The sequence below is a fragment of the Diceros bicornis genome, chromosome 31 (genome assembly GCF_020826845.1).
Source record: "Diceros bicornis minor isolate mBicDic1 chromosome 31, mDicBic1.mat.cur, whole genome shotgun sequence".
NCBI classification, from domain to species: domain Eukaryota; kingdom Metazoa; phylum Chordata; class Mammalia; order Perissodactyla; family Rhinocerotidae; genus Diceros; species Diceros bicornis.
In genome coordinates, this window is record NC_080770.1 from 8,679,631 (window position 1) to 8,705,269 (window position 25,639).

Consider the following 25,639-nt stretch of genomic DNA (forward strand, 5'->3'; position numbering starts at 1 on the left):
TCTCAGGTGTGGACCTACACCACTCATCAGCCATGCTGTGGCAGCGACCCACATACAAAGTAGAGGAAGACGGGCACAGACGTTAGCTCAGAGCCAATCTTCCTCAAGCGAAAAAAAAAAAGAGGATTGGCAATCGATGTTAGCTCAGGGCTAATCTTCCTCAGCAAAAAAAAAAAGATCCATCTTTAATCTTTAAGTGGTGAAGGTTGCACAACTTGGTGAACAGACTAAAAACACTCAACTGTTTGCTTTTAAAGGGTGAATTATATGTCAAAAAACTCCGTCCTTGATGAAGCTGAGGGTGCGGCCCACATGGACTAGTTCAGGGAAGGAACGAGGAACAGGGTGTTATCCACAGCCAAAGGGACTGCCCCACGGCCTCAACGGTTACAGCGACTTGGGCAGGGGTGGGAAAGGCAAGGCTGAGCACCCGGGACCCCCGCAGGGAAGCGGGCCCTCCTGCTGAGTGCCCCGGCCTCGCAGAACACCACTCCAACCAGCCAGCCTCTTAGACCTCCAGCTGAGGGGCCCCCTGGACTCAATCTCCACCACAAAACTCAACAGGTCTCCGTGTCCCAGCCTCCACCTCCTTGACATCAGTCCTTCCCTATGCTGCCCACCTGGCGCCTCTTCTACCCCCCACTCACCCAGCTCTAGCTCTCTCCCCACACAGCAGCCTGGGTATAAAGCTGACCTGTCACTGCCCTGCAGAAATCCTTCAGTGGCCCAAGGTGGCCGCAGGTGAAAGTCTTCAAAGGCCCCCTGTCCTCCCAGCATCCCCTCTCTCTCTCTCAGCTGCTCTATGTGCTGCAGCTACTGGAGGCTGTTCCACCCTCCATCCCTACGGCCATGCTGTTCCCTCCGCCAGGAGCACCATTCCCACTGCCTCAAGGGTCGTGTCCTCCAAGAGACCTCTCGCTGAGGGCAGTCTGCCCTGGCCGGCTCTGGGGGCTGAGCCCCCGCAGATGGCCAGGCGGAGCAGGAGGGCCCCTAGGAGCTGGTGGTGACGGGGCAGCAGGGCACAGTGAGTAAAGCTCACACCCACGCCAGCCCCGGGCCGGCTGCCTGGCTCAAATCCCAACTCCTCTTATGCGGCTGAATGAGCCGGGCCTGTTGACTTAACCTCTGTGATATAACAGGCTGTAACAGTTCACACCCCACGGGATCATTGAGGATTTTTACCATACCTGAAGCGTCTGTCCCCCGTAGGCTGGGAGCTCTAAACACAGCAGGGGCCTAATAATTTGCAGTCTGCTCTGCCAAGCACTTGGCTTCCCAGGGACAAAAGGCAGAAGCCCAGGGGCAGGGCCAGCACACGGCAACGGCCCCAGCCCCAAAGCCTGCCCGCCTCCCTGACCCCCGGCTCCTCACTCTACACCCACCACCGGGCAGGCCTCACAGGTGTCTTCTCCTCTCATACTCCTCTCCCAGGAAGCCCTCCTGGACTGAACCAGCACTGCTCCACATGGATCCCTTTCTGCCAGATGGTCCCAAGGTGCCAGGGGCCCTTCCTGGGATGTGGGTGCTCCCGGGAGACGTTCAGTGGAGTCTGAAAGAATGGTGGGGCTGGGGCTCGGCCCAGGTCCGGAGGCTGCCTGGAACCAAAGTTGCTACCCCGGGGTTATGGTCTAAATGAGCTCAGCCAGCACCCAGAGATCAAGCGCAAAAGGTCACAGGTGCGAGCCAAGCTCGTGTCTGCCCAGGAAATTTCTAGACATGCTTCCTCTGCACGGACTGCTCCTTCCCTTTCTTTTCAGACCACTGACCCTTTCTCAGTTTGCAGATTGGTGTGTCACAACACGTCCCCCGAAGGCCTTCCCTGACTGCCTCCTTAATTACCTCAGGGTCTCCTATTAGTCCCCGCCTCAGCCCCTGCCCACTCCTCTCCCGGCTGTGACTGTCACGAGACCTGGCCCTCAGCGAAAGAGCAATTCAAAATCAAGGAGACAGACATGAACCACAAGTGTTTACTGCAGAAATCTGGCCAAGGCTCCAACTGGGCGGCCCCAGGAGGGTGGGCTGGGCTCTGCCCAGGGCTGGACAGGCGGAATAGGAAAGCGCAGAAGGAGCACGTCTGGGCTCTGGACCTCAGAGCTGCGAGATGATGTTGGGGGCCAGGCTGCAGGTGAGGCCTGTGCCATCCGGCTCCACGTTCAGGGACTTCACCGTGCCATCCTCTATGACCATGGAGAACCTGCCAGAAAGACGGGCGACCAGTTGCAACAGCCTGGGCCTGGAGGCTGGGAATGGAGACGGGGGCGGGGGGAACCCCATGGAGGACCCTCCCACTTTTACCTCTTGAGCCGTCGATTCCCAAAGAGGGACACCAATGAATCATCTAGTAACAAATCTGTCTCCTAGGAGGGGAGGCCAAGAAAAGGATCAGGAAGCCCAGAACAGGCCAAGCCCCCCAGCTGCTCCCCACATTGGCCACGTCCCTCCAAGTCCCTGCTTCCAAGGCCGGGCACAGGGACTGCCCTGGGGGCGGGGGGGGCACTCACCTTCCCAAAGGCCCCAGTGGGGTCAGCCAGAAGCCGAACCTAAGGAGAAAGTAAAGGTCAAGAGAAAAATCTCCCGCCTGGCCCCTGATCCCCTGCAGGACCCGCACCTCACCTTGCCTTTCGCATTGTGAGCTCGTCCCCACTCTTCAGTCACAAAGACATCATTAACACACAGACATGCCACAACCTGGACCCCTTTGGCCTTCAGAGCCCCAGCCTGCTCCACAAACCCTGGCAGGTGGGTCTGGGGAGAGGAAACAAAGGGTCAGCAAAGGGATAACTGCCTCTGCTCCTTGGGCTACCCTTTATCTCCAGGCCTTCCCTATCTCCCTGCTTCAACACCTTTGATCAGACTATGAGAACTGTGTAAGCCACAGTTCCTTTTTGCCTTGGCCACTAGGAAGCTCGGATCCAAATTTAAGTGGTCAAGACCATGAACTTCCCGTGGCCATAACTATGTCTTATTTACCCGAGTTCCAAGTACCCTCCATAGTGCCTGTCAGCCAGCAAAGTCAATAAGAAGTGTTGAATTTCATTGCAATACCCTTTTCCCCTATATTTCTGGTACTGCTACCTTTTCGCAACCTCCACTTATTTTCTAAATGCTCTGACCAGCTTTTTAGCTGTCATATCATCTACATACTCTCGTTGCCAACTGCCTCAGGACTCCGTGGAAGACTTATGAACAATACGAACATGTACACAAGGTCCCAGTTGCTAAGCCCAGAAGGGCGGGGCCTCACCTTGGAACAGCCAGGGGTAAAGGCCCCGGGGACTCCAAACAGCACCCCCTTCTTGCCCTTGAACAGCTCTGCCAGGTTCACCTTGTTCCCAGGCTCCCCTTCAAACACCACCACCGACGGGATGGCGTCTCCCACCTAGAGGGAATGGCTCCGAGGTCAGGGGTCGAGGTGTGGGCTGGGCAGGGAGGCCAAGGGAAGGGCAGCACCAGAGCCAGGGGACCAGAGGGGCTGGCAGCTGTGCCTGGTGGAGCACAGTTGACAGCCAGCAGGAAAGTTCAACCCTGTCAGAGTTTCCAGAGGTCCCTCCCTGTCGCCCTCCCTTCTCCCGCCACCGCCTGGTTACCCCACATCCCCCAGGTTTCAAGGCGGCCCTATTCTTCTTAAAGGGCCCACTGATGACAAGAGAAAAAGGGAGAGAAGGCCTCCCTGGGTGTCGCAAGGGGTTGAGTAAACAAGCTGAGTTACAGGAAAAGAGTAGGATAAAGGAACAAGGGGCGGAGGGGCAGGGGGGCTATATTTGATGGTGAGGACAAGGCCCTGACAAGGAGGGAGCGGACCCTGGCCAGGTCTGAGTGTCTCACCCTCAAGACAAAAAAAAGGGAGGGCAGCACAAAGCGGGAAAGTCGGGGGGTGGGGGCGCCGGTCCCTACATCCAGGGGGTATGGAATAAAAGAAGGAATCTCTTGAAGGGTGAGGGGTCGGTCTACCTGGGAGTGTGTGAGGGCTTCCTGGGCCCGGAGGAGGTAGACAAAAGGGACAAAAGTCAGGGGTAGGGGGGAGCGTCTCTGAGAAACTCTGTGGTAGGAGTAGGATGAAGCAGGAGGAGGCGGGGGTCTCAGAAGACTGTGGGAGGGGAAGGGGTTTGTTCCAAGGAGCTGGGGATGGTTCCAGAAGATAAGAAGGGGTGAAAGACTCAGCAAAAGGGTGGGAATTAGCTATGGGTGGAGTGGACTGGGGGAGATACAAGGGGACTCTAAGAGACAACACCTGTTCCAGAAGATAGGGGAGAGTGATGCCCAATAACTTGACAAAAGCGTAGGACAGGGTCGGGGGAGATGTATGGGGGTTGAAAAGGGACCCGGGGGCAGAGGACATGGTTCCAGAAGGTGGGGGAGGCCACGATACTCAATTGTCTGAAAATGGTGCAGACCCATCACAGGGGTCGCAGAGCCGATGTGGAAGGGAGATGAGAGGAAGGCTCGAGAGCCTCGGGTACTGGCCCAGCAAATGGGACACGAGACTCCCAAAACTGGCATGAACGGGGTGGGGGTGGGGCCGCCCGGGCCGCCACGGGGTCTTGCTGAGGGGATGAGGGGGACAGACAGCGTGAAGGGCCACTAGGGAGGAGGGAAGGATTCCGGAGGGCAGGAAAGAGGGTGACTCTCCCCCAGACAAGCGGGACGGAGGGTGGCCTTGGGTGGATGGCGAGGGGCTGGGGGTCAGGCCTGGCCGGGCCAGCGGTCACCTTGATCGGGGCCATGGCTGCAGAGGCGCTTCTGAAACCGCGGGTCCCACCAAGCGTCCACTCTCGGCCTCCTTCCAGGCACCGGCCTGTTCGCACCGCTGCCGCAGCCTGGGCGAATACTGAGTCCGCTCGGCGTCCCAGGATGCATAGACCCACCTGCAGCATGCCTGCCACCGACGCCACAACCGCCCCGCCCCGTCTCGCTGCGCCAAGCCCCGCCCCCGTCGGGGCCGCGGCCGGAGGCGGGGCCCGGCGTCACCAGCGACTCTCCAAAGGCGGGGCCTCGGCCGCCCCGCCCCCGGCGAGGCCCCTCCACTGCGCAGGCGTGCGTGCAGGGGCGGAGCTTCCGGGGCGCTTGGCTTATTTGCATTAGGGGCTGGACCACTGATGCACGGACAAAGGGGCGGGGCTTCCGGCAGCCGAGCAGATTATTTGCATACAAGGTTCGGGTGCCTGTTGGACCGGCCCGATTTACGGATTGGGGCGGTGTTTCCGTTTTTTAACCGACAGCGAGGGGCGGGAGATGACGGCGTCAGGCGCTGGTGTAGGAGTAAATAAAACATGTTTATTTTGCATTCGACGGAGGCCCCATTGCAGTTGTTTCACATATAATTTGCACTGTACATGATTTGTAACCACTGGAGGTTTTTGGCTCAGTCACAACCACTGGGCCTGCGCCATAGACACCTGCCGCCGAGACGGTTCCGGCAGCAGCGCGTGATCCGACCAGGCCTTTCAAATACCTCGGCTCCGGCGAGCCCCAGAAGTTCCAGCAAGTTCCCGCTTCCGCTTCTCTCAGCTATCCAATAGGATACAGAGGGGAGCGGCTCCGGAAGTGACGCAGGCGGACTCCTGGCCTCCTTCCGCTTCCGGCCTGGCCAGAGCGCTCGGTGGCGACATGAAGCTGCTCACCCACAACCTGCTGAGCTCGCACGTGCGGGGGGTGGGGCCCCGCGGCTTCCCTCTGCGCCTCCAGGTACGGGCCGGGCGGTCTCTCGCCCCCGTCCCGGGCGGGATAAGAGAGCCAGGGTCCGGCCCGCCTCACTAAGCCCCTCCGCCCCGCAGGCCACCGAGGTCCGCATCAACCCCGTGGAGTTCAACCCCGACTTCGTGGCGCGGATGATCCCCAAGGTGGAGTGGGCGGCGCTCCTGGAGGCGGCGGACACCGTGAGGACCCTCCCCCGCCCGTGCACGCCCTGGGGGGTGGTCTTGCCGCAGCCCCTTGCACCAGGCAGGGAAGCCTGGTCTTGGGGCGAGGGTCGGCGATGCCCAGGGACGAGTTAGGTGTCTTGCCCACAGTTGCATCTGGTCGAGGTGCCCAAAGGGCCGATTGAGGGGTATGAACGTGATGAGGATTTTCTGAGGAAGATGCACCACGTGCTGCTGGAGGTGAGAACCGGCCCATCGCTTGCTTGCCTCCCTGGCCACACCCCCACGCACGGAGCCTGCCAGTGCTCAGCCCTGTCCCCCCTTCCCCGCAGGTGGATGTGTTGGAGGGCACCCTGCAATGCCCGGAGTCTGGACGTCTGTTCCCCATCAGCCGCGGTATCCCCAACATGCTGTTGAGTGATGAAGAAACCGAGACTTAATCGTGCTGGGCACCAGTTTTTCACTGTGTCCATGTGTACATTGGTTTATGTATATCCTGTTTGCTAGTTCTGTTTTGTGTATCCCCAACCCTTGACCCAGTGACACGCCAGACACGCAGTGTTCTTGAGCTCGATATATTTTTTTTCTCATTAAAGGTTCAAAACCAAAAGCGGTTTCTCTTTGCAGCAAATATACATTAAAATAGAGTCTCTGTACAGCCGAGGGCTCTGGGCCCTGGCTTGCCCCATGTCCCTGCACCTCCCTGGCCAAACCCAAAAATAAATATAGTGTTATTGCTCTGCAGGGCGTAGAGGCAGTGCTCTCCCTGCCCCCTGAGGAGGCTGGGTGGGAGCTGATGGGGGGCCCTGGCCAGCCCAGGGGTCCAGGGGCTGGAGCCTGCTTGGAGTTATTGCTTCAAGGGGGGGCAGTAATGCCCAATGCAAATGATGAGGAGAGGAGCGAAGGGGGCAGGGGCTTTTGCTTTCCAAATCCCCCTCTGCTCTGGAGAGGGGGTCGGGTTAAGCAGCAGCAAAAGCATCACCCACTGGGAGACTGTGGCCTCCACTCCCTTCCCTCCCAGATCAGGCTTCTGCCTCCCACTCATCCCCTGCAGCCCCCTATGGCTTCCGCAAGGCCCCCTACAGTCTGGGGGCACGTTATGGCTTGCAAGGGGCAGCACTGTGCCCAGAGCCTGGGCACACACGTTCCCAGCTTCTAACACCCCCTAGGAGGGGGGAGGGGAGGGCGTAGGGCCCACTCCCAGGGGCTGATGGTATTGCCCTGGCCCTGCCAGCAGGCTGTGGCACTGCCCAGACTCCAGCTCTGCCCCCTTGGGGCTGACCCTCTGCTGGGCGGGTCCTGCCAGCACCCCCACCCGTGCCCACCCCGTGCCTCAGTCCATCATGGCCTCAAGCATCTCCAAGAACAGCTTGTGCATGGGCACCTTGCCCTCCAGCTTCACCCCATAGAAATGGGCCAGCACTTTGCCCGCTGTCTGGCGAAGGAGCGGCAGTGTAAGCAGCAGCCTGCCTGCCCGCCGCCGCTCAGCGCCCCCTCCGGGGCCCGCCCGGCCGGCTTCATACTCTAGCAGGGCCTCGTGCAGAGCTTCTCGCAGCTGCTCCACAGCCTCGGCATCTTCAATGTGCACAGAGTCTGCGAAGAGAGAGGAGAGAGAGCTGTTGACCCGGGCCACCTCCAGAAAGGGCAGAGCCCCCATCTGCTTAGACAACACTGCATGGGGCCTAAGGAAGAACCAGACACAGGGCTGGCCCCCATAGTGTAGTGGTTAAGTTCACACACTCTGCTTCAGTGGCCTGGGGTTCGTAGGTTCAGATCCCAGGCACAGACCTACACGCCGCTCATAGAGCCATGCTGTGGTGGTATCCCACATATAAACTGAAGGAAGGTGGGCACAGATGTTAGCTCAAGGCCAATCTTCCTCGGCAAAAAAAAAAAAAAAAAAAAACAAGAAGAAGAACCAGACACCGATTTGTTCACTGGGTGACTGAAGCACCACTCACTGCTCCTGCTCATGAGCCAGGGTCCACCTTTTCTCTCTCAACTACAGCCACCTCTTGTCTTGCCCACCTTCCCTCCCATTAAATTGTTCACCTTTCCACTAAGTATGGCACTAGGGCTCAAAATCCCAGGTGCAGTTCCTGGGCCTGCCCTTGGCTTGCTTTGTGACTTTCAGCAAGTCACTATTCCTCCCTAAGCCTCAGTTTTTCTTGCCTGCAAAATGGGACTGTGCCACCATCACAGAGTTAAAAACCAGAGGGCCCTGTGGAGGGAGCTCACTGCAGACTCACCTGAATTGGCAAGGGCCAGGGCCTTCAGCAGGACGTACTCCTCACGCTCCAGCCGCAGGGCCTGCAGTCGCCGCACCAGTTGCAGCAGGGCGGCCCCCAGCTCCCCCAGGCCAGCTGCTCGCGCCCCCTCTTCATCCAGGACCAGGTCCTCAGCAAAGGCCAGCTCGTCCTGCAGTGGCAGTGAGCGCTGGGCCACGCCCAGCACCAGGACCTCCATCCATACACTCTGCAGGACTGACATCTGGTCGGAGAGCGACAGTGACGAGAAGCCTGGAGGGCAGTGGGGAGGAGACCCGGCTGAGCAAGGGCGCCAGAGCCAGGCACCCAGGGAAGCCCCACATCACCTGGGCCAGCCCTTACCTGGGATGCTCTTGGCCCAGCTGATGGTGACCACGATCTCTCGGTCAAAGAGGTCACAGAGGGTAGCCACAGCCGGGAGCTGTCCGTCGGGGCCCGCCGGGTCGGGCATGGCATACAGCTTCTCGGGCTCAACCACCAGCAGGTGGGACACCAGTGCGTTCACCGGGGCTACAGGCACAGTTGGAAGAAGCACTCGAACTCATCACCTTGCAGGCCCTTCGGAGTCAAGCATCTTCCCAGAGCCGGGCCCCCTGTGGCCTTCCTCAGTGGCCACTGGCCAGCCAACTCAGACCCCTCTCTCCGGGAAGGGTTCGCACTGTCTCCCGGGGAGAGCCGGTCTGTGTGTGCACGGGTTCTGAGCGTTAGAAAACCCTGCCCTGTTCCCAGTTGTACGACTTGGGGGCCTGACACAGAAAAAGGTATTTTCATAAATACTTCTTGGGATAAGTGACTACGTGAATAGATGCAGGGAAAATTTAGGTCCCAGTGCCCAAGATAATTATTCTCCTGGGTGAATGATGCCAGATAGGCCTCTGGGTCCTAGCCCCCCGACAACCCTGGAGCTCCAGGGACCCACGACGCTCTCACCTGTCTTCCGAGGGCCTCCAGCTACCGCCAGGGGTCCAGCAGGGAAGGGGCCTGGGAAGGGCAGTGGGTCCACCTCCGGCCGCCGCTTGTACTTCTGTCGCCCACCCCGGACACGGTCCAGACGTACCCCTTGAATTGTAAGAGAGGACTGTGTCCATGGGGCTGGGGGTGGCCTGCTCTGCAGAGACCCCCGCCCAGTCCATTCCACCAGGACTTCCCAGGCCTTGCCCCCCGGCCCCATGCATCCAGCTCCCCCAGCCCTCGCCCAGGCCCTGCCCAGTGCTCACCCTCCTTGAGCATGCCCACCCGCAGGCACTTGGTGAAGCGACAGGCCTGGCAGGCCTTGCGTCTCCGCTTGGTGATCTCGCACTCGTTGGAGGCCGGACAGCTGTACTCGATGCTCCCTGCCAGGAAGAGGCAGGGCTCCAGTGGCGGCCTCCCAGGGCCCGGAGGGGGCCCAGCGGACAGGAGAGCCCTGACTCGCCCCGGGCAAGCACGGGTCTGGGGAGAGCAGGAGTGCTGTGAGTGGCACAGGGAAGCCCGGTGCAGTGAGGGGCATGGCCGCTGGGCTGGGGGCCTCTACCCGGGCAAGGGAGGCACTGGGACCGGGGGAGTGAGGCTGCGTCGCTGCCCCAAGCCTCTTGTCAAGCCGTGTCTCTGGGCTCTACTGCCCTCATCTGCTCTCAGCAAGGGCCACAGTGGCCTCTACATCCAATAGCCAATTCTCGTCCTCATCTGACTTGGCCTAAAGGAGCATCTAATGCCATTGATCACGTCCGACTCCTAGAAACACTTAAAACACTTTTCTTCCTAACGTCTAGGACCCACTCCTGATTTTCCTCCCCGCTCATTGGCCACTTTGTGGTTCTGCGCACCTCCCCACGCTCTTTCCACTGAAGAATCCTGCGCTGCCCTCGGACCTTGTCTCCACTGACTCACTCTCGGGTGAGTTACCACTCACAGCCCGGGTGATGTGACCCAGCCGCAGGCTTTCAAATTTGTATCTCGAGCCTAGACCTGCCTGAGCTCTAGACTCATCCCACTGTCTGCTCGACATCTTGCAGCTCTAGAAGGCGTCGCAAACTTAACATGTCCTGATAGAGCCCTTGATCTGCCCCTCCAGACCTGCAACTCCATTTATCCAGGTGCTCAAGCAGAAATCTAGGAGACATCTTGGATTCCTCTCACACCCAAAATCCAACCCATCAAAAAGTCCTAGAGAGTCCAGAAGCCAACCCCTTCAGCCCCTGGCAACTGCTTCCACCCGTGACCCAAGTCACTGTCACCTCACCCCCGGCTCTGTCCTTGCCTCCTTCAGTTACTCTCAACACAGCAGCCAGAGGCATCCTATTAAACCTAAGTCAGACCCTGTCCCTCCTCTGCTCAAAACCCTCCAATGATTTCCCCTCTCAGAGGAAAAGCCCAGGGGAACTCCGTGGCCGCTGAGGCCTACACCCCTGCTCTCACCCCCTCTCCGATCTCATCCCCTGTTGCACTCTGCTCCGGCTCCCCACTGGCCTCCTCGCTGTGTCCCAAAACAGGGGACACTGCTCCCTTACCTCCTTCAAATCTCTGGCCCTTGTCACCGTCCCTGGCCACCCGCTGAGAACGCCAGATGCCCCTCCGCGGACACCTCCGGGCCGCTTGCCCCTGCTTCATAGTTTCTCATCAGCTCTTAGCACCATCTAATGTGCTACTTATGTACTTATTTATCTTCTGTATTATCCGTCTCCCCACTTTAGTGTCAGCTCCACGAGGGCCAGCACTGTCCCCAGCACCACACAGGGCCTGGCACATAGTGGGCGCTCATAAAACTGGTTGAAGGAGCGCATGGCGGCCCTCCCAGCCTCACAGGGCTACACAAGGACTGAAGGACACAACCAGCCAACATGCCCTTAGCACGTTTCCCTCAATTTCTCCTACACCCTACCCGGGCTTCCGTGCTCAGCTCAAAATACCTCCTCAGGGAAGCCCTCCAGCACCCCAGACCCAGCCAGGTTCCTTGTCACACACACCCTGCTCCTCGCCTTCCAGCACTTACCACAGCTGCACTATAACAATCTTGCGCAATCTCTCGTTTTCTTTCTCCCCTCTCTGTTAGAATGTAAATTGCTTGAGGACAGGAGCGGTCCTGCCTTAGTCCCAACTACGTCCCCAGGCCTGGAACAGTGGCCAGGACAGCCAAGCACAAGTTAGGGAAGAGCAAGGCCCTGGAGGCTGCCTGGCGCCCATCCTGACCCTCCCACTTACCAACTGTGTGACCTTGGGCAAGTCCCCTACCTATGCCCTCGAACCCTCAGTTTTCCCATCTGTAAAACTGGGATGATAAAAACAGTAGTTCTTTTCTTACAAAGGCGGGTTGTGAGCATTTAAGGGGATAATCAAGGTAACACGTTTGGCGTGGTTCACAGGACCTCAATAAATGCTCCCTATTTATGGCTAATGCTCAATAAATATTTGTCACCCGCCTCCACAGAGAACGAAGGGTTCTCCTGGCCCTGAACCATTGGTTCACTGGTCTTCAGAGCCAGAAGGGAACACAGAGAGTTTAGACCAGCAGGCCTCAGCCAAGTCAGAACTAGCTGGAATGTCACAATCGGTCGTGCGGCATCTGTCCAAAGTTCAGTTATTAATAATAAGGAAAGGCGTTTCAGACCTCAGCTCTGGACCTAAATTGACCCAAGTTCAAATCCTGGTTCTGTCATTTTCTACCTGTGAGATGGGGACAAAGTTTTAAAAACCTCTGTGGGCCTCCGTTACGAAACAGTGCCGGCACCTTATAGGTTGCGATGGGGGTAACTGAGGTTGTAAATGTAAGGGACACAGTGTCGGGCATTGTGTAAGGACTCACAAAATGTTTTCAAAACTTATCCATGTTATAGCCCCAAAGTAACCAACAGGTTACATAGAAATATAAATAACAGGTACATCCCAGGTAATGTTTATTGCATCACCATCTTGCTCACATGATCTGCTTTCCTAAGTGAGAAAAATTCAGTGAGTACTGTTAGCAGGATGCCTAAGAGTCTTTTTAAAGTTAGGTGCTGAAATATGATGTGGCCCCTCTCAGTTACCCAGAAAAGCCTGCCTTGTGCTGGTGCAGCTTTGGGGAAATCAACAAAAAGGGGGGCATGTTCTATGCCGCTGAGAGGCCAGCAGCTGCCAGAAAAAGTCTAGGAGTGGGCAGAGGCTGCTTTGAATTTTTCAGAGCCACTGTAGAAGGTGCTGGAACTATAGTACCCAGAGACCTAGGAGGCATCTCTCACATCCCACATCCAATCCATCAACACATCCTGGTGGCTTTACTTATCTTTTAAGGGAAAAGGCCTTCCTGGGAGGTAGGAGAGCCTGGAGACACCGGGCTGCCAAGACCAAGTGGTACCACAGCAGCCTGGGGACCTGTGCCACCCAGCAGTGCACCAACTGGATGGCGCCAGGCCCAGAGGGCAAAGGGCACAGGAGTGGGGTGGGGGCTCACCCTGGATGGTCCTCTTGAAGAAGGCTTTGCAGGCCTCACAGGATGCCACACCATAGTGGTAGCCGGAGGCCACGTCCCCACAGACCAGGCAGAGGCGTTTCGGCAGGGAGCTGAGGACCAGCTTCCCACCCCCCTGCTCGCCAGGCCCAGCCCCCTCCCCATCCTCCTCCTCCTTATGGCCTGGGAGGCAGCGGGTGGGAGCTGGGCCAGGGGCCAGGGCTACAGGGGGCTCAGTCTCGGTCTCCGAGGAACCCTTTGGGCTGTCGGGGCTGGCTGGCTCTGCCTTGATGTAGAGAGGCTCAATGCCCACCACCTGGCTGGACATGGCGCTGGTCACCTGCAGGGAGAGACCTGTCACGTCACAGGGAGGCACTGGGATGGGGGATGGAGAGACACCCTGCCACCCTGGTTGCCCAACCCTGGGCCTGGGGCCAGGCCTCCAGGCTTAGTGAGGGGGAGGGAAGGGGGACAGAGTCCAAGGAAGGGCTGCCCATGAAAAGGGCCCTCCCCAGCTGTTGCCATGGGAACAGAGTCTCTAGAGCCTCCAGGGCCAGTAACTGACAGCAAGTCTCCCACTTGGGAACCTGGGGGAGGCCTGGAAAACCCTTACTCCCACCAGAGCAGGGGAGCATGGTAACCTTAGCCCCCCAGGCGACCTTCAACCCCATCTGGAATCCCCAGCCAGATGCAAGATACCTCTCCATTCTCTCCAGATGGTGGGGAAGTCCGAGATCTCCCCCTCACCTGAGTATTGTCCGTTCAAGAGCACAAACAAATTGAGGCATACAAGCAGAAGGGCGCTCACGTGTGTGTGTTTACACCCTGGCACACCCCTACTCGCCTGGGTTCTGAGGTGTCCCCGCATGCACACACATGCTCACTCTCTCCTAGACACTCAACTCTCACGCATGGCCTTTCCCAAACCCCACTTCTCACTCATGCTCCCGTTTGTCTTTGCACACTCCTCCCAAAGTGCACAGCCCAAGTCACACTCAAGGCTCATAATCACACACACTCTTACAAACACTCATACACTCTCGCCATGCCCCCACACTCACACTCGGGCATAGACCCCTGTGGAAACACATTCAGAGGCTTTCACACCTGACACACTGCCCCCTCCTGCCCCAGCACGCCCAATCCCAGGCACAACTGGCGGGCGCGGCGCCACCTCCTTGCACCCCCCACATTCACTCTTACACTCCCGCTGCCGCAGAATCCTCCACCTCCGGGGCGCCCCGCCCCCCCCCAACCTGCGCACACCTACGGGAAGTTGTCTAAAGTTGCTGCGCCTCCCCTCCCCCTCCGCCAGCGGGGGACCTCTATCAGGTTATCAGGAAGTAAATGGGGAGCTCCAAGGAGGAAGTTCTCCCCTGCCGGTGCGATGACCTTTGACCCAGAGACGAGGGTGGCCCAAGGCCCCTTGGAGCGCCCCCACGTGGTCTTCAAAGCCCCTTCCCCGACACAGGACCCTCCCCATCTTCCGCCCAGGCCCGCCCCTGGGACTTCGGCATGCTCCAGGTGCCGGATTGAACCCTGCCCTGGGACTGGATCCGAGGCCCCAGCCTGACCCTGGCCAGGACCTGCAGTCCGAGCCAGAGCCGGCCCCTGCCCCAGGCTGGCGCACTACGACCTGGACGCCGGATCCCGCTCGGACCCTGAGCCCCTCTGGCTCTCGACCGGGGCCCGCCCGTGACCCGGGCCGGTCCCGGAGCCGGACCCCGCCTGGAGCCCGCCCCCGCCCGCCTCCGTGCCGCGCTCGCACATGGACCCCGCGCCCCGCCCGCCCACCCCCCAGCGGTGCTCCCCTCCGCCCCCGGACCTGGGGCTCCGGCAGGGCGGGTGGGCAGGCATGGGGGCCGAGCGGCCCGGAGCGCCGGGGTGAGCCGGGGGCCGCGGGCGGCCCCTCCTCCGCCGCCTCCTCGGGCCGCGCCGCCCCGCCGCGCCGCGTCCCCTCACTCGGCGGCGCCGCCGGCGGCTTGTAGGACACAAAAGGACATCGCGGCCGCTTCCTACTCTGCTTCCTCCAGCTGACAGCGGGGGCGGGGCCGGCCGTGCGCATGCAAAGCAGGGGGCGGGGCCTGGCGCCCAATGCTAATCCGACAAGTGGGGTGGGCAGCGCCTGCGTGCGCGGGCGGGGCGGGGCGGGGCGGAGCCGGCGAGGCCCGCGGACAGGCCCTCTCGAAGGTCCCGCCCCGCCGCCGACGAGCCACTTGCGTACGCGCCGCCGAGGGGGCGTGGCCAGAGAGTCGCGGACAGGCTCCAGGAGGGGGTGGGGCCAGGAGCGCTCTTACGTAAAGGAGGAGGCGGGGCGCACTGTGCGCGAGAGGAGTGGGCGAGGTCGCTCAGTGGCCGCCGCTGCAGGACGGGAAGACGATATGCATATGTAAATGAGGGGGCGGGGCGAGGGACAGACTCGTGTATCTGCATATGCATGAGGGGCGTGGCCTAGCGTGCCCGAGCTTGAGAGGAGTCGCTGCCCCTTTCTCTTTCCCCGCTTCCCCAAGACAACACCATTGGGGCACTTGAGGCGCAGACCCAATATCCCCACAAAGCTGCTGAATCCGGGGTGGGAGAAGCAGACCTAAAATATGCAAGAAGTCCTGGATTTCGAGTCCCGGGAAGACGGAACCGAAACGGCCCGGACGGAGAACGCTCAAGGTCACTGCGGTGACCGAGTGAAGGTCACGCGGAAAGGCGGGGCCACGTGCGTCCGCCTCACGCGGGCAGCCACGCACTGACTCGCTGACCATGCACAGACTCTTTTATTCTCTAGGGCTCAAATTCCACGTGGACAGGGTCGGGCTTGGGTCTGGGGACGGGACAGGGACCGGGGCTGGAGTCGGGCCGTCACTCGAGCGCGAAGCGGTGCTCTCAGTGCACCGAGACGTGCAGCCTCTTGTTCCGGCGCCTCTTGAGCCCCTCGATGTGTCGCTGCAGCTGCTTGGTCAGGAAGTGGTCCCGGCCAATCCCGGACCGGTAGCCTGGAGGACAGAGCTCGGGTTCAGGGCAGCCAGCACGGGCATGGCCTCCCCAGCAGCGGGTGCTTCATGTGGGATTCAAGGAGCCGCGCGTGATTTGGGGTAGCAGGGGCGCTTGGCGCTCGGGTCTGTGTTAGTTTGGGGAACTTTGGATCGCCAAGGTGCTGGGCCCTGCCGGTTTTGTTTATCTCAAATGGTCAGGTGACAGAGCTGTGCTCCAAACAGATGGGAGATGCAGAGCAGGATGCGGTGTTGAGGTGGAGAATGGACGGGGGCATGGTTAGAGACGATGTTACAGGCCTGAATTAGGCCAGTGGTAGCAGGCAGCTTTGCCGACACCTCCTGGACCACCCACTCTAAGCCATTAGTCAGGCCCTCTCCCCCTTCATATCATAAGCAGGGCAAACCAGGGGAAGTTTACCCAAATAATCCACTGTGCAAAGGCTCCTCACAGCACCCAGGGAGGGGACTAAGGCCACACAAAGGCTGTCATTCCCATTGGGCAGGTGGAGGAACAGCCTTAGAAAAGCCACATCAGCTAGAGAGAGGCTGCAGTAAGGCTGGTGTCCAGGCTCCCGATGGCCACCCCACGCTCTCGGCACTGGGTCTCCCTGAGCCGGGTCCCTCACTCTTTACTTTTTGTGGCGTTTCTGGAAACTGTGAGTGGTAAGGGAATCTGACAAGGCAAACACATCCTGAAACCCCACCCCTAGGGTCTCATGCCCTGCGCAATCCCCCAGGGTCTGGTGTGGGAGCTGCGGGAAGGTCTCACTCTGGAGGGCTTTGGTGAGGATTTCCAGAGCTTCATTCTCCATGAGTTCTCTCAGGGGCAGCGGCAGCTGGAGAGGCAGCAAGAAGCTCAGATGTCCAAGGGACCCCAGCTCTGCCCACCGCTGAAACGCCCACCTTCTCCCTCCTGCTCCTCTACCCTATAAACCACCCCCACCCCTTCACCCCTGCAACTCCCAGCTTGCCCATCCCCCACCCCACTGAAATCCCCAGTCTCCCTGGGTGCCTCCAACCCTGCTCTGCTGCTCCACCCAGTAGGCTCGGTGGTGTGTGTGCTTCGAGAAATTGAGTGATGACATTGAGGAAGACCTTTCTGGAAGAAGAGACAAGAGAGATCAGTCATCTGCAGACGGCTGGGTCTTCCCTGGAGCAGAGGAAATCCCCAGGCATGTGGTGGGGGGCGTGGCCTTCAGAGACCAGCCCCAGGTGCCACCTTAGTGGGAGACAGTATGCGACAGTGGTTTAAAACCCTGGGCTTGGGGCCGGCTCCGTGGCTTAGCGGTTAAGTGCGAGCGCTCCGCTGCTGGCGGCCCGGGTTCGGATCCCGGGCACGCACCAACACACCGCTTCTCTGGCCATGCTGAGGCCGCGTCCCACATGCAGCAACTAGAAGGCTGTGCAACTATGACATACAATTATCTACTGGGGCTTTGGGGGAAAAAATAAATAAATAAAAATTTAAAAAAATAAAAATAAACAAAAAAAATCCTGGGCTTTATTATCCCACCCACCAAGGTTCCAGTTCTGACTGTCCCTCTGTACGAGGCTTAGACACTTTCCAACCCTCAAGCTCTTCATCTGAAAAATGGAGTCATAAGAATGGCCCCTTATGGAGGTTTTGAAGGGTAAAGGTGATTATACAAGGGAAGCCCAGTGCCTGGCACACAGCAAGGACTCAATAAATGGCAATTATTATATTGTTATCGGTTCCAATTCCTTGATGAAGTGCTGGGGGGAGTGGGGGGCACAATTTTGAAACAGTGCCCAGCACGAAGTAGGTACTTAAAAATTGTGACCAGTGACTGAATGAATGAAAGACAGGCACCTTCTCAACCAGCACAAATCCACAGACAAGGAATTAACTTCCTCCTCTCAACTATGCCAGCGATTCCATTAAAAGCCCGGGTCCTACCTCCCTGCCTGTGCACATTTTCGCGCGTCTCCGGTACTCGGCGTGCCATAGCCATAGACCGTTGTATGACGCCTGCCCGGTAGGGGGCGCTCCAAGAATGGTTGATTTAAAGCGTTCAAGATCAGCGCTGGCGCCCCTCCCAGGAAATGCTAGAAAATTGGATCCTACAGCTTCCTCCCATTTTACAGCAACAGAAATCGAGGCCCTGGCCAGCCCCCTGCCCTGAGGGCGCCCACAGCCCAGTGAGGCCACACTGACCGGTCTCGGTCCTGGCATCGTCGTCCCCCTCCTCTAAACGGCTTCCCAGGGAGCTGCCGCCGTGCAGCTGCAGCTCCAGCAAGGAGTGCTCCTCCAGTTCCTCTTGCCTGAAGCTGTCTTTGTCCTCTCCGTCCTCTGAGTCTTCCCAGCCGATGTCCGAGTGGCGGCCAGCCTTCTGGTCGTACCAGCGGCGAGTGTTGCCGCCCACGCTGCTGGCCTCAGAGTCGTCGCAGACACTGGACAGCGCCACATTCACCTTCGGCTGCGACAGCGTGGCCGTGGTCCACAGCTTCCGGATGTCGCTGTGCCGGCTCGACTTGCCTGAGCCCTGGCGGCCCGAAGACTTGGCCAATGCCTGTGGGCCACATACAACGAGGGAAGCCGAGGGTCGCGGGGAGTTGGGGGGGTTGGATCCTGAGCCCTGCCGGGGCCGGGACTCCATGGGCGTGGGGATTGTTGGGGGCTGCCGGGAGCCAAGGCTGAGTGGGAGGATAGCCAGGGACCCAGGTTGGACCTAGGGTGAGTCTGGGGGCTGACAGGGCAAGGGGGCCCGGGAAGAGTTCTTACTTTGAAAGGCTTTTCCTCCATGGTTCTGCCGCAACGGTCCCAGTCGCCACAGGCCTCGGGGCGAGGAGGAAAGGGGTCACGATCCAGGAAGGGGGAGGGGCAGGGTCCCGTCTGGAATGACGATGGGGGGTCTCGCGCAAGGAAGGTTCAAGCTACAGCCCCCCACACTAGAGGCCATTCTCTCCCGCATCCCTCCAGCCCCCTAATAGCTGAGCTGAGGTTGGAGACGCACAGCCCATCTTGGCACATTCCCATGCTGGACCCTACCAGATGGCCTCTAGACAGAGACGCCGGCCTGAGCACAGCCCAGAGGGCTGCGCCTTGACCGACGGGGGTGCAGGAGGGGGGCCTCGGCTTGGGGGTCATGGGAGGCCTGACTTGCCCTGGAGGCGGCCCGACGCAAGCACTCCCACACCCACGCGTCCCGGAGCCGGCACGCCCGCAGCGGTGCAGACTGTTTTCGTTTATTGATGCAGGCTTTGAGGCACAGTCGTGAGGTGGTGTGAGGGACCGGCCCGGCCAGGACAGCGAGACAGAAAGCCTTGGGGGTCTGGAAATGGATGAAGTGAGGAGAGGGCCAGAGCGGGGGCGGCAGACAAGCAATCCGTAGCCTCCTCCCCAGGCTTAGGTCCGCTCGAGAGGGCTCTTTGGTGAAGAAAAGCAGAGCATGCCGGGGAGAGAGCAAGAACGGAGCCCTTTGAGAGGCCCGGCCGGGGGTCCTGCCCCTAATCGGACACGCCTTTGTCCCGGGGGCGCCCGGGGCCCCGGGGCCGCACAGGCTTCCTCGGGGGGTTGGGGGGGCGGCGGCGACCCCGTGGCGCGCGGGGCAGCGCGCAGCCGCGCTCGCTCTGCGTGTCCGAGGACTCGTCGATGAAGGCGAGGTTCTCACTGGGGTAATCCAGCGCCGAGGCCGTCGGCGGGGTGGGCGGGGAGGGCGGCTCGGCCTTCTCGGGGGGCGCAGGGGATGGGGGCCTGACGGCGGGCTGCGCTGGACACGGCAGTGGAGGCAGCAGTGGCCGCTCCTTCTCCGGCGGCGGTGGGGCCGCGGGGCTGGCTCGCTGGGTCACCCGCGCCGTCACCGTGCCGGTCCAGCTGGCGGCCTGCGCCGTGAGGCCGCCCATCTGCGCGGGGAGGAAAGGCAGTCCTCGACCGGGGGTCTCGACCGCCTCGGGTCGCACTCCCCACCTTCGCCAATCAGGCATCACCCCTCTTTTCCGCCTGGTCCTCCTGCCTCAGCCCGCCCGAGGAGGGACAGGCTCATCACCCAGCGGCATGCTCTCCCCTCCTCCATCGCACCGAAGCGCCTTCTTCTCCTTTTCTAGAAAGCCCCAGTTTTATTTCGGCTCTCCCTCCGGCGCCCCAGAGACTTTTGCGCCTCCATCCCGCTCCTGGGACGGGTGCGACGAGTAGGGTGACAAAATACACGTCGCCCAGTTAAATGCGAATTTCAGATAAACAGCGTTTATGCCTGGAGGAACCCACGCTCTGGAAGGGAGGCAGGCTGATCAACCAGCTGCCAGGGTCCGGCGCGCCAGCCCCGGTGACGGCCCAGGAGCGCCTACCTCTGCCCGGGTGCGACGGGACACTACTCGCAGCCAGTTCCCGATGGTGGTGAGCACTGAGGCAAAGTAGGCCAGGCCCAGCAGGATCCAGAACCACACCAGCGGCTGGTAGGCTGCAGAGTTCTGGTTGGGGCTGGCTCCTGGGACACCATCAGGGAGGACAGAAAGAAGTTGAGTATGGGGCAAGCGTTGAGCCTGTGAGCAGCTAGTTCACTGCCCCTCTTCCCAGACCATTGAGAGGATCCGCCCTCCTGGAGGCAACCGGTAGGTGCCAGAGTGTGTGAAAGCATGCAAGAAGATGAGTGTGCATGACTTGAAGGTGTGCAAGATAAGAACATGCAAGTGGGGTTGCTCATGTGCAAGAACGTGAGCAAGTGTGAGGGGTGCACTTAATATATGTGGGAGCACACATGAGGGCGCAGCCATGCAAGAATGTAAGCATGCGTGAGGTGTTGCATCCGTGCAAAAATCTGAGGGTGCGTTCTGTGAGTGGATGTAGGGGTTGGAGCAATCACGTGTGAGCGCACAAATGCCACGTGGAATTTGGAGGGAAAAGCAAGAGCGCAGAGCCCCTGGCAGGAAGAAAGTGAGTAAGGAAGTGCAGCACGAGAAAGGTGGCCTCACCGGCCACATAGTCCCCGAAGCCCACTGTGGTGAGCGTCACCACGACAAAGTAGATGGCCTCCAGCTTGCTCCAGCCCTCCACATAGCAGAACACGAACGTGGGCGTGAGGACAAAGAGCAGGCAGCCGACCAGCAGGAAGAGCACCGCCGAGAGCACTCGCACCAGCTCCGGCGGCACGTGCCACTTCTGCAGGGAAGGGCAGTAGGCAGGACCGAGGAGTCGCCCAAACCTCCACTCTCACCCCCCCCCTCCCCCCCCTCCAGCAGCCTGAGCACGAGGCTCCTGCGATCTCAGGGCCGCGCTCGCTTGCCGGCGGGCATGTACGGAGGGGTATCCCAAGCCCAAGGCAGGGGCGCGGAGCAGCTCACCAGGAAGATGGCTTCGATGTGACCGATGCCGTGGCGCAGGGAGGAGCCCAGCCGGTCCCCAACCCCTGCCAGCAGGATCCCGAACAGCGGGATCCCCACCAGGGCATAAAAGATGCAGAAGAGGCGCCCGGCATCTGTGCGCAGGGCCGCGTTGCCGTAGCCTGGGCAGAGGGGCCATGCAGGAGGTCTAGGGGCAGCCTGACGCCCCCCACTTTCCCCCGTGCCTTCCCCCATGAGAAAGCCCAGCCGCCCCTTGCCCCCCTCCACATGCCCAGTCCCCTCCCCCACCGATGGTGGTGATGATGGTGCCTGAGAAAAAGAAGGCGCTGCCCAGGTCCCAGGCTGAGTGGTTGCCGTTACTGGTTGAGTTGGTGTCAGGGTTCGCACCCCCTCCCAGGGCATCAGCCACTTCCTGCAGGAGAAGGCGCAGAAGGAGGAACCTCAGTCCTTCCCTCCTGTCCTGGCCAACCCCCTGGCCCTCCAGTCTCCAGGGTGCTTCCCTCCCTACCCCTCCCAGCTCTCCCCTTCCCTCTGGTCTCCCTGCAGGCAGGCCCTTAGAGCAGATGTTGCAGATTGGGTGGCCCAATTTTGTTTGACCTCCACATTGTTTTAGAAACTTGTGAGTTATTGGATCCCCTAATTTCACAGATTTGCAGTTTTACAGTGGTCAGGGGCACAGACTCTGGGTCCAGATCGCCCGGGTTCAAATCTTGGTGTTCTGTGACCTTGGGCAACTTAGCTCCATGCCTCAGTTTCTGCATCTATCAAATGGGGCTGATGATAACAGCACCGACCTCAGAGTTGTTGGGAAGAAGTAAAGCTCTTACAGCCAAGTCAGCGCTGTGCGTTTGTTAGATTACTCCCCACCTAGCAATCACGTCCCGTGATTTTTAGCTTTCCACAGAACCCACCACTCCCACTGCCCCTGTGAAAGCTGAGTTTGAGTCCCTTGCCTTAGAAAATCTGATGGAAGTTGGGGACCCTCCCTCCAGGAAGATTTATACACCATCACATTTTGCATCCAATTTAGGAGGTTCATGGACACACAAACCCCTGCCCGCCGCACTGAAGTCCAAGCCAAACCCTGTGCCACATAGTAGGTGCTCAATAAATGTGATTAAATTAATGAAATGGCCATGTGTCTGCCTCTCTTGCCAGCCTGCAGGTCTCTTGGGGGCAGAGTCTGTGTTTTGAGAGTACCTGCCCGAAGTGACAGGGGTCAGGGCATAAAGAGGAGGGGGTGCAGAGGGGCCCTTCCCCCAGGAGCACAGAGTCAAGGCACAAAAGCAGTGGGTGAGAGGGAGGTCATAAATCACCTCCTCTCTCTCTGACTGCAGCCCTCGTTAGCAAGATCCATTCCAAATTAACCTTCCTAAAACGATTGCTCAAAATCCTCTGTAGCTCCCTGCTGTCTGCAGAACAGACTCCAAACTCCGCAGCCCAGTGTTGAAGCCCTTTTCCAATCTGGTCCCAACCTCCCTTTTCCCAGTCTTCTGGGATGCCCATTTGGGAATCCAAGTGACAGTGACCTCATCCCCAGATTTTCTGAGCGGATCCCATTTCCTGTAATGATCCTTTTTTAATAAAGCCAAAAGTGAAATGTATGATTAAAAGTGATTTTATTTTGCAAGACTTTTCCAACAAATTCACTACTTAGGGGAAAAAAAATCCTTTGTCATCCTGTGTGTTCTAATTTTTGCTTCAAATGACTAGGCATCTGCGAAATCTGAATTTTGCAAAACACGGAGCTTTCCAGCTTCCACGCCTTTGCTCATGCTGTTCCTCTGCCTGCAAGTCTCTTGCAACCCAATCATACATCTTTAATTTCTACCCATCTCACCTGCCTCACTTCAATTACCAGCTCCTCCCAAAGGCCCCTGGCGTCTACCTCATTGCCCCCAGCACCTAGCCCAAGGCCCAACCCAAAATAGATGTTTAACCAAGAAGGAAATAAGGAAAGCTTTTTCCTGCTGCATCCTACAGTGATCTGTCTCTCCATTGATCTGTCCCCTGGCCTACATGTGACATCTTCCAGGATAGAGCCTGCAACTGTTCTACCCTCATATCAATTTCCTGCCTATGCTATGGTGTATAGCATAGCACGCAGCACACAGTAGGTGCCTAATTGCTGCATGACTAATTGTGGAAGAGAAATATAGCAGCTGTCGCCCACCATTCTAGGTTCTGCACCTCCTTTTCTTCTTTTTTATCCAAGAAAAAAGCAATTCCATTGTGAAGATAAAATAGGTCAGATTCCCTCCCTCCCTCTGCCCTGTGGTCTGGCCAGACACACTCTCCTGCCCAGGCCTCTCTGGGCCTTGCTGGGCATTCTGGAAGTGTCAGAGGCATTGTCAAGCCGCCTGTGTCCTGGCCCCACCCCACCCTCCTCTCTGCTCTGGGTCCTGTCCCCTTGGGAGTTAGCTTGGACACTGAGACCTCCATGCCCATGGCTCATCCCTCCAAAAGAACAGGCAGAAAAGAGGGGTACTCTTCAACAAAGTAATAAACATTAATTTATTAAAGTTGAACCTTGGTTTTTTTATGACAGTGACTCTGAAATCCGAGAGGGCAACAAAGGTGCTTTCCTGACAGTACCCCAGAAGGCTGAAGCCTAGCACTTTCTTTAGTCCCCGGACCAAAGCCAACCCCATCCCTGACTTGCCCTCCCTCTAGCCTCCACATCATAAGCATGTGTTCTGGGGGGAAGGAGTGCTTAACTTGGCATCCATGGTGGCATGGACGGGCTTTAGGGGATCGTGGAACCCTCCAGAATCATCTGTACATGTTTAGATGCGCACTTTCCCGGGAGGTGGGGGAGTGTTCACAGTGTTCTTGGGCTTCTCTAAGGCAGCTGTGACTTCAAAGAAGTATAAGAACGGGAGTAGGGTTGCCAGACTTACCAACTAAAAATATTGCATGGGACATATTTATGTTGAAAAAGTATTCGTTGTTTAGCTGAAATTCACATTTAACTGGGCGTCCTGGATTCTATCTGGCAGTCCTAAACCCACGAGTTAGACGTGTGAAAATGTAACATATCTCATGTGCTACAGCCATTTATTCATTCCCTCCTTCATGCATCCCTTTGTTTAACCACCATCACACACAGAGACAGTCCAGGAGCGCAGTCCAATGCCAGTCTCAACAGGAACATAAATGTCCCCATGGCCGCCATATTGAAAACACAGACCTGGCTCCCAGCCTCTGCCCTGCACCCCCAGCCGCACCCTGCCCTCAGGGGTGCCGGGCTGGAAGCAGCACCCCAGCACACGGCCCCAGTGGCATGCAGTTAGTGCCAGGGGTCATAGGTGACTGCAAAGGGGCTGTCACCCACCCACACACCTTGATGAAGAGCCCCAGGTCCTGGTCGCTGACGCATGGATGGGCCCTCAGGAACTTCTCTCGGACCTCCCCCAGCTCCCTCTGGGCCTGTTGCTCGTGGGGCTGCTCCAGGGCCTGGAACACCAGGGCACCGGACACCAAGTAGAGCAGGACCAGCGCCAGCAGGGCCAGTAGCGTGGTGCTGCGCATGGCGCGCCCAGGAGCCCGGCCGGTTCCACTGCCCGCCTGGGGAGGCCGGGCAGGGGGCTCCTGGGGAGCTGCGGTCACTGCGGGCAGAACCAGGGATGCGGGGATCAACCACCTGGCCTGACACCCCTACACCCTCCTTCTCCAATCCCTACACACCCACAGGTCCTTGGAACCCCCAGCCCTGCTGCCCACAGGTGTCTTCTTCTCACATCCCTCCGGTTGGACACTTGGTACCAGGACACACCCAGTCTTCCTCCTCCCCCCTTTCGTCCTCCCCCTTACCTCCACTGCCCGGCCCTCAGCCCCTGTGCGGGGACTCCAGGGTGTGAGAAGAGAAGAGGGCACCGGGAAGGGAAGGAATGAGAGTGGAAGGGAGAAAGAGACACTGAGCCTGCTGAGGGAGAGGCAGGGCGAGGGAGAAGAAGCCAGGGGCCTGGAAGGGGCGTGGGGAACCCGCCTTCCAGGAGGAGGCTGAGGGGGCGCGGAGGCGCGCGAAGGGGAAGTGGGCGGAGAGGCCAGACCGTGCAGGGTGGGGATGGGGATGGCGGGTGCCGGCTCGTCCGCGGCGGCTGCGGCAGCATCTTCGCGGCTTCTCTCTCCTCTCCTGCCTCTCCCTGTTCCGCTGCTAGCCCCGCTGGGCCGAGTGGGGAGCCTCCAGGGTCCCCCAGCACCCCGCTGGGCTTTCGAGGAACCCAGGGGAGGTCCCGATCGCTGCGCAGGGGCGAGGCAGGGCGGGGGGAAGGAAGGGTGCTGGGTTCCGAGAAGGAGCAGGGCGGGGGCGACAAGGGCTGGACCAGTGCAGCATCCCCCGGGACGTCTGTCAGTCCCCGGGACAGCGGGCGGCGGTGCCCACGCGCACACACGCGGGCACAAAGACCCGCGCGCCCGTGCTCCACCCTGCGGTTCCAGCCGGCTGCCCCGGCTGCACGCGCACGCTCCACCTGCACACTCCCCAGACTCACGGGCACACCGGACCCCCAGGGGCGTGCGCGCCGGGCCGAGACACCCCAGAGGTCCACGCACACGTGTGCACACACTCGCGTACACACACACCCAGACCGCGGAGCCACCGCGCAGCGCCCGCCGCCCAGACGCACTGCACAGCCGCCGCTCGCTCCCACCGCCTCCCCGCGTCTTCACGCCGACGCCTCGGAGCGTGACGGGCGGCAGGACGCGCGGCCGCATCACTCCCGGAGGCGCCCACGCGCGGGAGGGGGCTGCCCCGCCCGGCCGATCGCCCCCTGCGCGCCCTTGCCCGGGAGTCCTGCCGGCGCCCCCGCGCCCGTCCCGGAC

The 25,639-nt window shown here is 59.6% G+C and overlaps 5 protein-coding genes across 7 annotated transcripts; 1 reads left to right on the top strand and 4 right to left on the bottom strand.

Annotated features, from left to right (window-relative positions):
* Window positions 1–1,953: 1,953 nt before the first annotated feature.
* Window positions 1,954–4,899, bottom strand: PRDX5 (peroxiredoxin 5). The gene is made up of 6 exons (XM_058526545.1): window positions 4,710–4,899; window positions 3,245–3,379; window positions 2,614–2,745; window positions 2,502–2,540; window positions 2,296–2,357; window positions 1,954–2,194 (listed from the first exon to the last, which is right to left on the bottom strand). Exons 1-6 carry the CDS (start codon window positions 4,872–4,874, stop codon window positions 2,089–2,091), a joined length of 639 nt encoding a protein of 212 aa, XP_058382528.1. The 5' UTR covers window positions 4,875–4,899; the 3' UTR covers window positions 1,954–2,088.
* A 677-nt stretch (window positions 4,900–5,576) lies between these two features.
* On the top strand, window positions 5,577–6,468 carry TRMT112 (tRNA methyltransferase activator subunit 11-2). Its single transcript, XM_058526546.1, has 4 exons — window positions 5,577–5,685; window positions 5,775–5,876; window positions 6,009–6,098; window positions 6,191–6,468. Exons 1-4 carry the CDS (start codon window positions 5,608–5,610, stop codon window positions 6,296–6,298), a joined length of 378 nt encoding a protein of 125 aa, XP_058382529.1. The 5' UTR covers window positions 5,577–5,607; the 3' UTR covers window positions 6,299–6,468.
* Window positions 6,418–14,425, bottom strand: ESRRA (estrogen related receptor alpha). 2 transcript variants are annotated; one of them, XM_058526543.1, is made up of 7 exons: window positions 14,356–14,425; window positions 12,534–12,870; window positions 9,343–9,459; window positions 9,056–9,184; window positions 8,468–8,635; window positions 8,108–8,377; window positions 6,418–7,451 (listed from the first exon to the last, which is right to left on the bottom strand). In XM_058526543.1, the coding sequence occupies exons 2-7, from the start codon at window positions 12,856–12,858 to the stop codon at window positions 7,192–7,194; spliced, it is 1,269 nt and encodes a 422-aa protein (XP_058382526.1). In that variant the 5' UTR covers window positions 12,859–12,870; window positions 14,356–14,425; the 3' UTR covers window positions 6,418–7,191. The 2 variants fall into 2 exon arrangements, with proteins under 2 accessions (XP_058382526.1, XP_058382525.1); XM_058526542.1 differs by lacking the exon at window positions 14,356–14,425 and adding an exon at window positions 13,230–13,681.
* Window positions 14,426–15,076: 651 nt separating this feature from the next.
* Window positions 15,077–18,416, bottom strand: CATSPERZ (catsper channel auxiliary subunit zeta). The gene is made up of 5 exons (XM_058526549.1): window positions 18,261–18,416; window positions 17,694–18,048; window positions 16,537–16,616; window positions 16,287–16,353; window positions 15,077–15,517 (listed from the first exon to the last, which is right to left on the bottom strand). The coding sequence occupies exons 1-5, from the start codon at window positions 18,279–18,281 to the stop codon at window positions 15,408–15,410; spliced, it is 633 nt and encodes a 210-aa protein (XP_058382532.1). The 5' UTR covers window positions 18,282–18,416; the 3' UTR covers window positions 15,077–15,407.
* Window positions 18,417–18,429: 13 nt separating this feature from the next.
* KCNK4 (potassium two pore domain channel subfamily K member 4) lies at window positions 18,430–25,366 on the bottom strand. 2 transcript variants are annotated; one of them, XM_058526547.1, is made up of 7 exons: window positions 24,629–25,366; window positions 24,158–24,423; window positions 21,104–21,227; window positions 20,816–20,976; window positions 20,447–20,633; window positions 19,823–19,962; window positions 18,430–19,381 (listed from the first exon to the last, which is right to left on the bottom strand). In XM_058526547.1, exons 2-7 carry the CDS (start codon window positions 24,344–24,346, stop codon window positions 18,986–18,988), a joined length of 1,197 nt encoding a protein of 398 aa, XP_058382530.1. In that variant the 5' UTR covers window positions 24,347–24,423; window positions 24,629–25,366; the 3' UTR covers window positions 18,430–18,985. The 2 variants fall into 2 exon arrangements, with proteins under 2 accessions (XP_058382530.1, XP_058382531.1); XM_058526548.1 differs by lacking the exon at window positions 24,629–25,366 and having other exon boundaries at window positions 24,158–24,460.
* Window positions 25,367–25,639: the final 273 nt, after the last annotated feature.

What these genes read in the sequence shown, in the direction of transcription:
- CATSPERZ (XM_058526549.1), bottom strand. Translation starts at nt 18,281, where the DNA reads ATGGAGGAAAAGCCTTTCAAA. An exon ending in CGATGCCAGGACCGAGACCG is followed by an intron (nt 16,617 to 17,693) that starts GTCAGTGTGGCC and finishes CTCTTCTTCCAG; the next exon opens with AAAGGTCTTCCTCAATGTCA. An exon ending in CCTCACCAAAGCCCTCCAGA is followed by an intron (nt 15,518 to 16,286) that starts GTGAGACCTTCC and finishes TCTGTCCTCCAG; the next exon opens with GCTACCGGTCCGGGATTGGC.
- PRDX5 (XM_058526545.1), bottom strand. Translation starts at nt 4,874, where the DNA reads ATGCTGCAGGTGGGTCTATGCATCCTGGGACGCCGAGCGGACTCAGTA. An exon ending in CTCACAATGCGAAAGGCAAG is followed by an intron (nt 2,541 to 2,613) that starts GTGAGGTGCGGG and finishes CTTTCTCCTTAG; the next exon opens with GTTCGGCTTCTGGCTGACCC. An exon ending in GGGAATCGACGGCTCAAGAG is followed by an intron (nt 2,195 to 2,295) that starts GTAAAAGTGGGA and finishes TCTTTCTGGCAG; the next exon opens with GTTCTCCATGGTCATAGAGG.
- KCNK4 (XM_058526547.1), bottom strand. Translation starts at nt 24,346, where the DNA reads ATGCGCAGCACCACGCTACTGGCCCTGCTGGCGCTGGTCCTGCTCTAC. An exon ending in CACCATCATCACCACCATCG is followed by an intron (nt 20,977 to 21,103) that starts GTGGGGGAGGGG and finishes CCCTCTGCCCAG; the next exon opens with GCTACGGCAACGCGGCCCTG. An exon ending in CTTCGGGGACTATGTGGCCG is followed by an intron (nt 19,963 to 20,446) that starts GTGAGGCCACCT and finishes ATGGTGTCCCAG; the next exon opens with GAGCCAGCCCCAACCAGAAC.
- ESRRA (XM_058526543.1), bottom strand. Translation starts at nt 12,858, where the DNA reads ATGTCCAGCCAGGTGGTGGGCATTGAGCCTCTCTACATCAAGGCAGAG. An exon ending in CTTCAAGAGGACCATCCAGG is followed by an intron (nt 9,460 to 12,533) that starts GTGAGCCCCCAC and finishes TCTTCCTGGCAG; the next exon opens with GGAGCATCGAGTACAGCTGT. An exon ending in CCTGGCCCTTGCCAATTCAG is followed by an intron (nt 7,452 to 8,107) that starts GTGAGTCTGCAG and finishes CTCTCTTCGCAG; the next exon opens with ACTCTGTGCACATTGAAGAT.
- TRMT112 (XM_058526546.1), top strand. Translation starts at nt 5,608, where the DNA reads ATGAAGCTGCTCACCCACAACCTGCTGAGCTCGCACGTGCGGGGGGTG. An exon ending in GCTTCCCTCTGCGCCTCCAG is followed by an intron (nt 5,686 to 5,774) that starts GTACGGGCCGGG and finishes TCCGCCCCGCAG; the next exon opens with GCCACCGAGGTCCGCATCAA. An exon ending in TGCACCACGTGCTGCTGGAG is followed by an intron (nt 6,099 to 6,190) that starts GTGAGAACCGGC and finishes CCTTCCCCGCAG; the next exon opens with GTGGATGTGTTGGAGGGCAC.